The sequence below is a fragment of the Cryptococcus depauperatus genome, chromosome 3 (genome assembly GCF_001720195.1).
Source record: "Cryptococcus depauperatus CBS 7841 chromosome 3, complete sequence".
In the NCBI taxonomy this organism is placed as follows: Eukaryota; Fungi; Basidiomycota; class Tremellomycetes; order Tremellales; family Cryptococcaceae; genus Cryptococcus; species Cryptococcus depauperatus.
In genome coordinates, this window is record NC_089470.1 from 2,446,873 (window position 1) to 2,459,935 (window position 13,063).

Here is a 13,063-nt window from a genome sequence, read left to right on the forward strand (position 1 = left end):
AAAACTCCCACTTTCTACAAGATATCAACTAATCTTCAATAATTTGTAGACATCAATTGAAGCTCATTTGAGGTCTAACACATACAATCTCAGATAATGATGAGGATGAGAGTGGAAACAGCAATGACGAAAGACTGAATGAATTTCGCATCGTACAGAGCTGCGTTTCATTCCAATTGTCTTACAATTGGATTCTGAAAAGTGTAGTTAAGAGGTGCAGCCGATGAGAATTCGTTGTCGTCTTAGGCTGAGATGTTGACACCTGTCTGCGACTCAATGGGATGGTACGTGTTTAATCTAGCTCCTAAACATTCGTCTTCCCTCCCCTTCTATAAATCGAATCATTTTTTGGATCACTATGTTGTGCATCTCTATATCTTCAAAGATTCCGACATGCGGTAGTCTAAACAAGAGATACAGTAGCACCCAAGTCCTGCAGTGTTTTTTGAAGTTTCTCGGCGTCTTCTTTGGGGAGGTTTTCTTTGAGAACTTGAGGAACAGACTCGACGAATTTTTTGGCCTGTGATAATATACGGCATTGATCAGCAAACAAATTGGGAGGTATAGAGATAATGTGGGCTATATGTGGGTGCCTTGGCCTTTGCTCCAAAGATCCATGCAGAGAGTCCAATGATGCAACTTACCTCCACCAAGTTCATATTTGGCATAATGGCCTTGACCTCTCTAATAATTTTTGCTTTGGCCGCTGTCTCAAATTTCTCCAGCTTGACCGTGAAGATGGTCTTTTCTTTAGGTTTCTCTTCTGCAGGTGTTTCTGATGCTGCAGGAGCTGTTGAGGGACCAGCGGTTTGGGGAGCAGGGAAAGATATTTCAGTTATGTTAAGTCTCGTCTTGATATGCGTTAGCAGATCAAAGATAGGTATGAAAACAAATCAATAAAAACGGAATGGTACCTTTAAAGCAGAAACCAGCTCAGAAACTTCCAGCAAGCTCAGGCCAGAGATGCTGTCTACAATCGGGGCAATCTTTGGATTGGGAGGAGAAGCAGCTTGAACTTCGGCCAGGGCGGGACGAGACGATGAAAAAGATCTAGCAAGTAAACGAGAGACTGGTCGGATGGACCTGAAATGAGTTCTAAGGATCTTTTGATCAGTCAGTAACAGCTACTTTACTAATCAGTATCACAAACATACACTCATCATAGGTTTTCTTGAGCTTTTATGAGATTGTGTGTATAAAGAACAGACAAGATTGAATGAATGAATGGCCCAGCTTGGAGTTTTTCTAAAATCCTTGAAAATGCAAAGGTGACAAAAAACCGCCACGTGCGGCTATCGCCGCTTTCCCGGATATCTCCATGGATATCATCTACTATCTACGGAGAGGTTGAAGAGTTATTTGTCACATTTTACATCGTTATTATGATATAAAATCCTCTTGTGATTGCAATACTCATTCACTGTCCTGTATAACAATGTCTTTTTTTGACGATTTTTGCTCCCATCCTTTTACAAGATCAATAGTAAGAGCGAGCAGGTAGCAATCCAATCAAACATGACGCAAGGCATACCATTCCGTGGATGATAAGTAATAAATCTCTTCTGTTTAGTGCTCTTTGTGCGATTGTTGTCGGGCCGTGAGCACGCTCTTGTTAGATTGACTTGCAACAATGGCTTGAAAAGACGGTCTCATTCAACCGTTCCCTGATGACAGGTCCACGCCATCAACCGTGGAGTCTCGTTTAATGCTGAACTCGTCGACTTGATCGTATAAACTAACGTTTCTGGCCCAAGAGATGTCTTTTGCGTCCATGGCCACGTATTCTTAGTAGTCAGCTTTGACAATGGTCGGACCATGACGGAGTGAACAAAGACAGTATTTTGTATATCGACTGGCAAGTAGATGGCTAATCACTGGTACATACAGGTTAAACGGCCCATGGACTAATGCTGCTTGACGGCATTACAGCTGCCAGTCGTTGTACGCCTTTAACAACTATCTTGTTTTCAGTCAGCGTTCCTTCTGCGTTCATTGGTCCAAGTAGCATTCGTTGGCCAGCCGTCATCTCTCGCCTGAGCGTCTTGTCCCATGAGTCTTCCAAAGATTGTCATTCCGTTCAATAACAAACCACTGCTATATCCACATCAATTACATGGTTACACAAAGCCCGGTATTCTTTTTTTCTCAATGCAATTACAAGTTGCAGTCGGTCGAACTCAATAGTACTGCGTTGCTATTGCAGCCGTTTGTGGTAAGCAGAAAGCTTGAAGTAAAAGCACAAGGGTCAGCGCAAAGGGCTGGAGCGTTAGAAGATTTGGAAATGATGAACACGAGAAAGAGGAAACAGCAGCGCAAGAGAAACAAATGCGATACTGATGCACTTATCACTCTCATCCAAGGTCTCTGCATTCCCAAATACTGATTTACACAGAGTTTTCAAATTAAACACCGAGCTGCTTGTTGGATAGGTCTTTTGGCTTTGCTTTTGTTATCGCAGTCGCCAACGTGCTTTCTCTTGCCGCCTCTAGCAAATGTCAATCACCCAAAGATACGGCAGACGTCGCATTGGCGCACATTGAGATAACGGCTGGCTTCAGTGCTTCAACCCATCACGTTATCACTGCGCCCATGCCTACCAGTGTATGGATTGCGAAAAGGATAAATCGACAGAGTGAAAGAAGAATTAAGCGCTGGATATGCCACATTTCTGGTTGAGTCTTATGGTGAAGACTATGTCAATTATCCATATCGCTCTTTCACAACCACTTTTTAGTGTTTGTCGCAACACTGCATGTCTGCTGTCATAGGTTGACCTGTTGTGCCGTTCAGTCATTATCTAGGTCACTATGGCCTGACGATCATTTCAAAGAAACTGTCGCATACTATGTATCCCTCTCCACGATTGATCGCATGGTATTGCCCTGTTGTACCTCTCAATCTCCCTATTGTCTGAAGACTGTAAGCCGAGACCGTAAGCCGAGACTGCAAACCGCGACTGCAAGCCGCGACTATTGTTTCTCCACATACAAGACTACTTTCCTCGACACCCAAACGAATAACCTGTCTCAGCGATGTATCAAGAACAACAGCCAACTCGCTTTTCGCCAAGCAACAGTGTTTCACCGGCGAACTCTATCTCCCAACACCCCATACAACGACCTAGTCGACAAACACCATGCCAACTGTTTCCATCCATCGATGTTGACAGTAAGCCGCATCCAGCAATCCACCCCAATGCATCGTTGAACGAGTCCACAGAGCTACGAGCAGGCTGAAAGGAAACAGCCAGAATACTCTATACAGCGGAACAGACAGCCCTCTGCTCCAAAGTCTACCCATCTGCAAGGCAACTCCCAAAGCTAGGACTGAGACTGGGAGGTCTCGAGACGAGACGAGCCCAGATCTGCCTGGCTAAAGTAGACAAAGAAGCTTCCATCCCAGTCTCTGCCGCTGTTGACCCAACTCTCCCATACCCCCAACTCTCCTCACCCTTGCCTATCTGCAAAGCCGTCGAGGACCGACGGGTCCCCGTCATTCGTCCCATGCCATCTGCCCAGTCCATTCCTTGCTCGCCAAGCGTGAAGTAGAGCCGCCGAGCCACCAAGTCACTGCCGTCAAGAACGGCTTCCTCCAGATAGCACCCAGGACCTCTCACAACCAACCACTTTCGCCGCGATAGAACCCACCGTGGGTATACACATGACAGCGTTAGCGATACGCTAATCAAGTCCATCGTCTTGTCGTATAGGTAATGTAGAAACCATCCAACCAGCAAAACAACAGTACAATCTCGCAACAGTCAACACCTCCACCCCCCCAACCCTTTGACCACTGTGGCCTTCATCCTTATAGCGACAATCAAAATGCATAACCACCACATCACTATACAGAAACGCCTAGCGACATACGACGCAATCCATCTGTTTGTAGTTCGAGCCGCAGCGCCTTTGGACGTCTTTGTTGAAATTAAGCTTAATTAAGGCGTCCTACGCTTTAATACTATTTAGTTAATTAAGACGGATCCAAATTCCTGTAGCGATTTAAAGTTGTTATTCAACTTTCTCTAATGCATCTCTTCTTGCTCAAAATCTCAATTTACAACAGTCTTGAGGTGTGTTGGTCTTGTCACTACGGGACGTCTCGTCGTAATAATCACTCCTATCTTCTACTGGAGGCGGTGGAGGAAAAATCCAGCCACGCCCCATCACTGTGGCAGAATCTCCGAGCGCGTCTGACAATGATAGTGCCCACTCACGCCATTCTTTTTTTATTCCTTCTGTAATTTCGCATACACTTCTTTGCTTTATAATTGTATTGTCCGACATTTTTTGCAAATCGGCGATACTGCGCTCTAATATCTTGGCATCATCGTCAAGCATATGCAAGCCACGTCGAATCTCATTCCAATCGTCCATGGTTACAGTGCCATCCTTAAGTGCCTTTTTCATTTTTTCAAACAGATACGATGTCTGTAGTTTATGCTTCGTTGCAAGTGTCTGAGCGGAGTCGGATGCGGCGGCGTAAAAATTGCGCGCTACGACAGCTGCGATCTGTCTCTCAGTTGCTGCTTTACTGGCAGCATCGTCTTGCGCCTTGATCTCGCCGGCCCTATAGTTTTGCGAATACCCATAACCATGCCGCGGATTGGGGAGTAGATCTGGCACACTGCCGATACCTACCCCCGTAAAGGATCCTGGCGTGGACTGGTAGGGTGCTGATTCGGTCTTTGTTGCATCAAGAAGGTCTGTGAGATATTGTGAGAGCATGGATTCATCATCGGGCCGCAAACCAGAGGCGGTGGGGGGTATAGAGCGATGGATAGCTGTTGAATTACCGATGCCACTATCTTTACTTTCCGGCCAGCAGTTGGTGGGATTGTCATGGAAACGATACGGTGGATCCCCGTTTGTGCTAAAATTACCATAAGGTAAATACCTCTCGACGTTTCCGGACCCTAGAGTTGAAGGGTGTCTGTCCATAGTTGCGGCAGAGAATGAGTCGGCGGTGTTGGTAATAAAACAGGTTCGGGCGTAGGAGAAAAGGAGACGGATGGTGGCAGCACTCCAAGTGGGAGACAGTGGAAGGCGGCCGTTTGGTTTAAATAGGCCGGGCGGGAATGCCAGGATACGGTCGGGCGGCGGAGCACGAAACCCCAAACGACATGTTGAAAAGACGGCAGACTTCTCCAGCGATCCTTTGTGGCCCGTCGGAAACGAACTGGGATGGGCTTGCAGTTGCGACAGAGGTGAAAGGTGGTGCATGGGGTGTTGTCATGGATGCTTGCGACTTGAAGCTTCTCCCGGGCCTGTCCGCGAGTTTGTGTTTGGAACGATGGGTACTGGGGTTGGCGTGGCTTTCGGGTTCGTGGGTGAGTTTAATCGGTGTTACGCGACATGGGCCAGGAGTGAGGCTGGGTTTGGTATGGGAGTGCTTGGGATGAGTGGGTGTTTAGAGTATCCGTCTGGAATGGATGGACGCGGCTATCAGATGCATTCCTGGGAGACTGTGAATAAAAAGATCTTGTATCTTGTTTGCTCTACGTCCCAGGTCTAGGTCCACCACTCTACCATTCCTCTGCATCCACTGTATCCTGTCTTCGTATCCAAGTCTTGTACATGATCCCGGCATAGAGACGAATGTTGATGGATGTGTAGTTGAGAAATGGGACTAGGAAATACATGGGGTAGATGACAAGACCGTCCTATCCACAGTAGCGGACATGCCCGATCTCACATGGTTGGACCGTTGGTCGTACGATGAAACATTTTACAACTCCATCTATGCCTTGCATTCGATTGCAGAATGAAGTGGGCGCTAACTTTCCTCTTGATTCCACTGCTCGCTATTCTATACACCCAACTTACCGCGATCAATGTACGTGTTCTACACGGGAACTGTCCCTAACGCTCCGTAGCACACGTTTTACCGTCTTACGCCTCATGATCTGAATGCAACGGTGCAACAGTCGCTCATTCAAGCGGACACTACTCTCCCGGCACTCCTCCAACAAGGCTTTCCGCCCACAAGTCAAACCAATATGACTCACCTGCTTTCCATCTTGATTCCAAATCTCACGAAAGACCATCCACAATTGCTTTGGAACACAAACTGGCAAGACCCCTCAGAATGGTTTTTCAACAATGCTGGGGGCGCAATGGGCTCCATGTTTATCTTGCACTCATCCATTACCGAATTTGTCATCGTCTTTGGCTCTGCCATTGGCACCGAAGGCCATTCCGGTAGACATACCGCAGACAACTATTTTCACATTCTCCAGGGCCAGGAGTCCGCCTATGAAGCTGGCAAGTTTGAAAGGGAAATCTACTCCAAAGGCGATGTCAATCATATGAAGAGGGGCGTCGTAAAGCAATACGGAATGACCCCAGAGACTTGGGCGCTGGAGTATTCGTGTGGTAAGCTGGCCTACGGGCTACAAGTCGCTGGCTGATCGCTTTGATAGGCTGGATTCCACTCATGCTACCATTCGGCTTTGCGGATGGCATCTTTTCCACTAATGATGTAATCACTCTCTACCATACAGTCAGAATTACGGGGAGGGAGATGATCAGGAATCTGTTGGCAGGCAAGGTCTGATCGACAGCCTAAATGGTGTATAAGGAGACTGGACATAATGCAGACACAGATAAACATGGCATGCACTTGATCCGTTCAAATCGTGTTGTACAGTCACATTTACATGCACGTCTCAGCTCTCTACACCTTGTCTCTGCTGATCGCCATACCTCGTTTAAAACCTCGGTCGCATTCATCTCTCTTCATTCGGGATAACAACGAACGAATCCTTGATCTAATCTATTCGTACAACTGATGTCTGCTTCAACTGCTGTGTCAGATTGGGCCGACGTGGGAGACGGTCGGAAGAGAGAAGAGGGAAGCGTAGAGGATGAATGTCTCTGGCTCAACAGTATCGGTAAGTGAGAGTAGGTCATGTAAGGATCAGAGCGATTATAGAGTATGATGAGCACAAGATAGGTCAGAAAGAAGAGAGACTTGAGACAATAGAAAAGAAGGATTGGGAACTATTAGATGGACTAACGTATGATACTATTATTGAAAGGTTAATCGTGTTGTATGTAATTGCATGTAATAAAAGTATTTACAGAGTAAACTATGAAAGAGCGAGGTGTCAGAACGTTGGAATGATTCGATGGAATATAGACAATAAGTAATAATGCAACGAAGATTGCATTATTGTGACCTTTGCGTACACAGCGTGCATCTTAATTATGAGTAATATTCATGACACGAGGATGTCCATCACGTGACCTAATGGTGATAGAAGACAATTCCTTTACATCGACACTAACTGGGCATCCCATATTTTTGGCGCGCTAATAACCAGACCACCTCCTCCAGCTTGTTATCTTTCAAGCGGGGTACTTGAAAGGTGGAGCCCACTAATACAGGGGATTGCATCTCGTCTTGGACACCCAGCGTTTCGTTGCAAGGCCTGGACTGGAAAGAAATCGACGTAGAAATGGACAGTAAGACCTGGGTGATAGTAGGCGCCTCTCGAGGAATCGGCCTGGAGTTTGTCAAGCAGTTGCTAGAAGCTGGCCAGCAGGTGGTCGCAGCAGTGCGCAACGTGTCGGCCGCTCCAAAACTATTCGACTTGATTGCTTCGCAAAAAGCTGAAGACAAATGTATTGTCGAACAGTGTGACGTCTCGAGCGATGAAAGCATCACCGTAAGCCCGTCTGATGATACAGAATTCAACCTGGAACGGACAGTCAAGGAAAGACGAACATGAAGTAATTAGAACTTCATCCGCAAAATCAAGGACGCTACGAGTAAGGGCATGAAGTTGGGGAATGCCGTCCTTAATGCGGGAATGATAAAGTATCCCAACCGGGCGACCGAGGTTTCCTTCGCAGACTTTGCTCTTCATCTGCATACAAACACCATCGGGCCCATCATCTGCGCGCAAAAGCTGCTCAACCTGAGTCTTGATACTCCGCCCCCCAAGATCGTCTTCATTTGTCCGATTCAGGATCGACAACCCGCTTCTTAGACTTTGAGGATGGATTCGGAGCCTACGCTGCGAGCAAGAGCGCGCTTAACCAGATGTCGCGACACATGGCGGCCGAGTTGAGACGATCCGACGAGAAGAAGCGCGAAACGGTCATTTTGGCACTTCACCCCGGAGAAGTGAAAACGTAAGTTAGATGCTTGCTGATCAAGCGGATGGGCCCCGAATGACAATACGAATAGCGACATGGCCGATATGGAACTCGGCTGGGAAGTGAAAGGCTCCATTAGCCCCTCAGAAAGTGTGTCTGCAATGTTAAAGGTGATAGCGGAGAAAGGAGAAGGCGACACCGGTACCTTCTGGTGCTGGGATGGAAGGGTAAGCAAGCTAATCCCTTGGTATGATTCCTGAGGCTACGCTGATGATACATGAACAGAGCTATCCCTGGTGAAGGGGGTGGTTTTGTCAGTCGTGTGTCATGAATGAGAACCTTCAGAACATTTTCCATTAACGATAGTTACTAACAGGATTCTTGTAAGTGCATGGCACTTCACGGTGCCACATGGGAAAACGCGGAAAAGTCCGTCAACATAGAATACATAAATCGTAGATAGAATAGTTTCTCTTTCATACTTCATTTCAATGCACCACCAATGCTAGTTTTGCAGTATTCGACCATAAGCCTTTCTACCAAAACCTTACGTAATAAAACTCATAATTACATTGAGGCATCTCAGCCTACATTCCGTTAGATGTTAATGATTATTAAAAAGCAGATACTTGATTTTGCATTTATTACACGAATCGCTTTCTATTCTTGCATCTTTGCGACTCTCGCAGCGAAAACGAAAGGAAAAGGATCATGTGTACCCCTACGTGGTTCGTCACTGGCGCCTCCAACGGGCTCGGCCTGGAGTTGGTGCTTCATGTGCTGGAGCGCGGGCACAAGGCCATTGGCGCTGTTCGCAGCAAGAGCAAGTCGGCCTCTGCCGTAGAAAAGATTGAGAAGGCCGGTGGATGCATCATCGAGCTGGACATGACAGAGTCCAAGGCGAGCATCACCGCGAAGATTGAGGGTGTGGGCCAGATCGATTACCTGGTCAACAATGCTGGCTACTCCATTCTGGCCGCCTGCGAAACAATCACGTACGTTTTGCTTTACACGCATTCACCCAGCGCCCGCCAATATCGCGGTGCTGGACGCGCTCAGATCTAGACGTGGAGTTCCCGCTAAGCCTGACAAACATGCAGCGACAAGGACGCCCAGCTCCAGCTAAACACCAACTTTTTCGGGCCGCTCTACACAATCCAGGCTGTCCTGCCAGGGATGCGCGCTCGCAAGTCGGGCACTATTATCAATGTCTCCAGCGTCGCCGCTAGAGACCCGCTGGCGGCCTGCTCTGTGTATGCTGCGTCCAAAGCAGCGTTGGAGGCTGCCTCGGAATCGCTCGCGAAGGAGGTGGCTCCTCACAACATCCGAGTACTCATCGTCGAGCCGGGCAATTTCCGTACCAACTTTGTCAGCGCTGTGAGTTTTGTTTTGGACCCGACCTCCGCGTCCCCTGCCTCCCTAAGCGACGCCCGCTCCATATCTCAATTGGCATACACTGACGATTATGACTAGCTGTCCGATATGAGTCCAGATGCGTCCACCGTGCCCGAATACTACGATGACCCCGTCGGTGTCACTGTGCGCAAGTTCCTTGCCGTACATGGCAAGCAGATTGGCAACCCCGCCGTCGCGGCTCAGCGCATCTTTGAGGCTGCCACTGGAGAGGGTCTCGCTGGTAAGCTCAACGGCCAGGCTATCCGCATGGTCCTGGGGTCGGACGCACTCAGACGGATCAAGGCATGGAACGAGAACTGGGCCACGGAGCTGAGCTTGCAGGAGGACACGGCTCTTAGTACTGACTTTGCCGGGTAGACCAGTCTCGGCTGAATACTGGAGCAGCCACTACCGTAGAAAGTGTCAGAATCTGGCTACTTGGAGCAGGCCGGAGGAAGATGGAGGTATGTGTCTCTGACTGGTCTGTCGATAAATAGAATAGAGATGGGTCGGTTAAGAGAATTAGATTGGAGAATGAGATGTACAGGAAGACGTTTGATACGTCACTAAGGGAAAGGCCATGGAAACGTTCTATATTATATATCTATGCGAAAGCTGTACAAAGAATGAAACAGACAGCAAGGTAGACCAGCGTAGTAGAACAACAAAGTGAATCTAGCAGAGAAAACGTTAGTTGTGTGCACAGATAAGAAAAGTCATGGCTTGTCATTCATCACATACAGGCAGTTACATTTTATATACTTGTGTCAGAACCTTGGAATTATGACAGGAATATAGGCAATAAATAGTAATGCAGCTCCGATTGCATTATTGTGACCTTTTGGTACAGAGCGTGGATATTAATTATTGGTAATATCCATGACATCTACGTCTTTACCGTAACCTTTTAGTTATCACTCATCCACCCATATCCTAATCAGTAACATTCCACTCTTTCTCAGCCAACTTTCTTCCCGACCATGCGCAAGCATTTCTGTATGTAGACTGGCTAGTATCCTTGGCTGTCATCAGTAGCAAGGAATTTACCAGCGACAACAGCCGGATTCTCCAACCAGAAGACCCTCTTTTGTGCTTTCCCTTCCTTCTTTACTTCTTTCCACCTCCTTCCACTTCTTTTGTATTGCACCGGCCCATAGAAGATTAACTGATTCGCAACAGAACAGAAGCATCTACCTTCGCTTTGAAAGCATCTCTCTGGCAAAGCAGCCGTGGAGCGCATTGTTAAAATTGCCAAAGACGTCGAACGGCTTAGCATCTTCCATAGTCGAAGCAAAGCTGTTGCTACCTTTCAATGCTCTCAAACACCCTCTGCCTTCTTGACAGATGGAAAGTAGATAAGAATGTCTCAAAACGCTACTGGTTTTTCATCTTTACCACACCCACACTTTCAAGCTATGAGCGGCATTTGCGAACGATTTACCGGGAGTTTTCAGTCGCACTATAATGGTTCTCAGTTGAACAGTGATGACGAGAACGAACGCCACCCGCTGCTTGGCACACCATCTCGCTCCCCTACCAAATCTTCTGTCGACCCACAAGGAATAGCCGAGAGGACGACTGATGTACTTGCCAGGGTAATAAGCTATCAAGGCACAAAACCCAATAGAATCGAACATGTTGATCCGTCTCTAGAAAAACCTACTCTCCACTTTTTGAAGGGAAATACGTCTGTCCAAGAAATAATACGTGAATTCGCTAAGAACGAGGACGAAATGTCAAGACTTAGAGGGTACCCAAGACGTAAATTCGATGTTGACATAACACCTACCGGCTTTCTCGTTAGTCGTTCCGACCGGGGTGGTCCCAACAACCCAACAGGTGTCCCCGGAATGAAATCTAGAGTTGAAGCAACGATTCCGTTTAGTATGATTGTATTCGACGAATCATTAGCTACGAGATACTACAACAGTAATCTCGCCCACCTGCGCGATGATGTTGAATATGTGAGGAATACAGCATTAAAGGAATTTGTTGATGGAACGCAAGACGCACCGTCCACAAAAAGTGATAATCTTTCTCTAACAACCCACGACAGAAAGACCCTTGCCAAATCAAGTCAAATGCAGCAGATGGTTGACCATGCTGCCGGTAGCCTTTTAAAGAATATGATGAGTACCAACCACAAGAAAGGTCGTCTTCCTCTCGCATATCTGCCCGGATACTCTTTTCGGATCGTGTCTGATGAGGAGGATGAGAAGCATAAATTGTATCTGAGGATGGCATACACAGGCGGTGATGAAGCCGTAAGCGGAGATCTGCCGAGTTACGAAGGGTGTTTGGGAGATGCTGCATCTTTCTTGGAGCCTAATCCGCCACCTTCTTGTCGATACAGACATGGACAACAGCCAAAAGGTATTCCAAGTCATCCCAGTCGAACTTGGGATCTGAGAGAGCTTGCCAGCAAATTCGGTAAGTATATGTTGGACTATTAATGCACCTCCACATTTACGTAATCTATGATGAACAATAATAAAGTAACCTGGTTAACGACTACTGTCTGGTTATACATATATAAACAGTAGATAGACCTACCATAATACTTTGCCACTTAAGTACTAAAGTATTATTGCATTACACTATACTTTACCGTGGCCCAATACACATTATGTTAATTTACGTCACATGGTTGATAAAAACGATGACTATGTATTTGTGTTGATTCGCTCTGAACCATTTTATCAATAATCAGCACTGTCGTGGCTCCCAGTTCCCATTGACTCATCGGTTGTGTATTCATCCCACAAGAGTGGTTTCGCTTTAACTTATTCCAAGTGATGAATGTACCAGTTTGTAACAACGGAATATAAGTAGTGCATAACTTGACGAAAGAGCACCATCAACATTCCCTTTTGGGTTGATTGAAGCATTGGTTGATACCATAATATGAGTGAGACCAGCAGGAAGAGAGTACTTCTATACATGTGCAGAAGCGTGAGGATGTGTCCTGTGAGTACAAGAGTGAAGCGAGAGATATACATGAGTCAGGGTTCTAGGTAGAGGAGTGTCAGTATCATGTACAAGGAAAGGATATAAGAACACAGCATGCTGTGTATGCAGAGGAATGGTATAGTTGGTTGAGCTAGAACCTGACTGAAGGACGTTAAGCAAAGAAGATATAAGGAATGGATTGTGGTGGATAGTTCTCCATGGAATCAATCTTGATAGCTGTCTTCATCTATTTCAGATAGATACTCCTAGATAATCCACTCGTCCCAAGGACTCCCAGGCCAAGCCCAAGAATAACCCCATTCCTGACAGTTGTACTAGTATGGCCTTTTACGTTCAGCGCGCGGGTGTGATGAACAGCCAAGTTAAGTTAAGTATCTTCTATTAATAACGATTAATATCTAACGGAACCTTTGTGTATATCTGTAACTGAACGGCAATCCTTCTATCCTGTACACACAACCCCTTCTTACATTCTTATACTACTTAGTTCATTGAGCACAGCTTACATAGAATATATAAGTAGCTAGTATTGTATCTACCTCTTCTTTAGTGATGTATCAAACGTCTCTTTATACATCTCATTCTCCAAATCAATC

At 46.5% G+C, this 13,063-nt stretch overlaps 7 protein-coding genes across 7 annotated transcripts; 3 read left to right on the forward strand and 4 right to left on the reverse strand.

Moving 5' to 3' along the window:
* Positions 1-403: 403 nt before the first annotated feature.
* Positions 404-1,163, reverse strand: L203_103254 (ribosomal protein L7/L12; the record flags this gene model as incomplete). Its single annotated transcript, XM_066212658.1, has 4 exons — positions 404-520; positions 645-851; positions 915-1,103; positions 1,155-1,163. 4 exons carry the CDS (start codon positions 1,161-1,163, stop codon positions 404-406), a joined length of 522 nt encoding a protein of 173 aa, XP_066068755.1.
* Positions 1,164-3,292: 2,129 nt separating this feature from the next.
* On the reverse strand, positions 3,293-3,694 carry L203_103255 (uncharacterized protein; the record flags this gene model as incomplete). The annotated part of the gene is made up of 1 exon (XM_066212659.1): positions 3,293-3,694. One exon carries the CDS (start codon positions 3,692-3,694, stop codon positions 3,293-3,295), a length of 402 nt encoding a protein of 133 aa, XP_066068756.1.
* A 349-nt stretch (positions 3,695-4,043) lies between these two features.
* On the reverse strand, positions 4,044-4,940 carry L203_103256 (uncharacterized protein; the record flags this gene model as incomplete). The annotated part of the gene is made up of 1 exon (XM_066212660.1): positions 4,044-4,940. One exon carries the CDS (start codon positions 4,938-4,940, stop codon positions 4,044-4,046), a length of 897 nt encoding a protein of 298 aa, XP_066068757.1.
* Positions 4,941-5,010: 70 nt separating this feature from the next.
* L203_103257 (uncharacterized protein) lies at positions 5,011-5,632 on the forward strand (the record flags this gene model as incomplete). Its single annotated transcript, XM_066212661.1, has 2 exons — positions 5,011-5,329; positions 5,616-5,632. The coding sequence occupies 2 exons, from the start codon at positions 5,011-5,013 to the stop codon at positions 5,630-5,632; spliced, it is 336 nt and encodes a 111-aa protein (XP_066068758.1).
* A 109-nt stretch (positions 5,633-5,741) lies between these two features.
* Positions 5,742-6,555, forward strand: L203_103258 (uncharacterized protein; the record flags this gene model as incomplete). Its single annotated transcript, XM_066212662.1, has 3 exons — positions 5,742-5,768; positions 5,876-6,374; positions 6,422-6,555. The coding sequence occupies 3 exons, from the start codon at positions 5,742-5,744 to the stop codon at positions 6,553-6,555; spliced, it is 660 nt and encodes a 219-aa protein (XP_066068759.1).
* A 904-nt stretch (positions 6,556-7,459) lies between these two features.
* L203_103259 (uncharacterized protein) lies at positions 7,460-9,875 on the forward strand (the record flags this gene model as incomplete). Its single annotated transcript, XM_066212663.1, has 10 exons — positions 7,460-7,669; positions 7,742-7,772; positions 7,994-8,138; positions 8,194-8,224; positions 8,280-8,329; positions 8,388-8,422; positions 8,479-8,485; positions 8,792-9,097; positions 9,203-9,479; positions 9,576-9,875. 10 exons carry the CDS (start codon positions 7,460-7,462, stop codon positions 9,873-9,875), a joined length of 1,392 nt encoding a protein of 463 aa, XP_066068760.1.
* Positions 9,876-10,968: 1,093 nt separating this feature from the next.
* Positions 10,969-11,810, reverse strand: L203_103260 (uncharacterized protein; the record flags this gene model as incomplete). Its single annotated transcript, XM_066212664.1, has 6 exons — positions 10,969-11,100; positions 11,161-11,213; positions 11,287-11,354; positions 11,441-11,560; positions 11,639-11,696; positions 11,744-11,810. 6 exons carry the CDS (start codon positions 11,808-11,810, stop codon positions 10,969-10,971), a joined length of 498 nt encoding a protein of 165 aa, XP_066068761.1.
* Between the last annotated feature and the right edge of the window lie 1,253 nt (positions 11,811-13,063).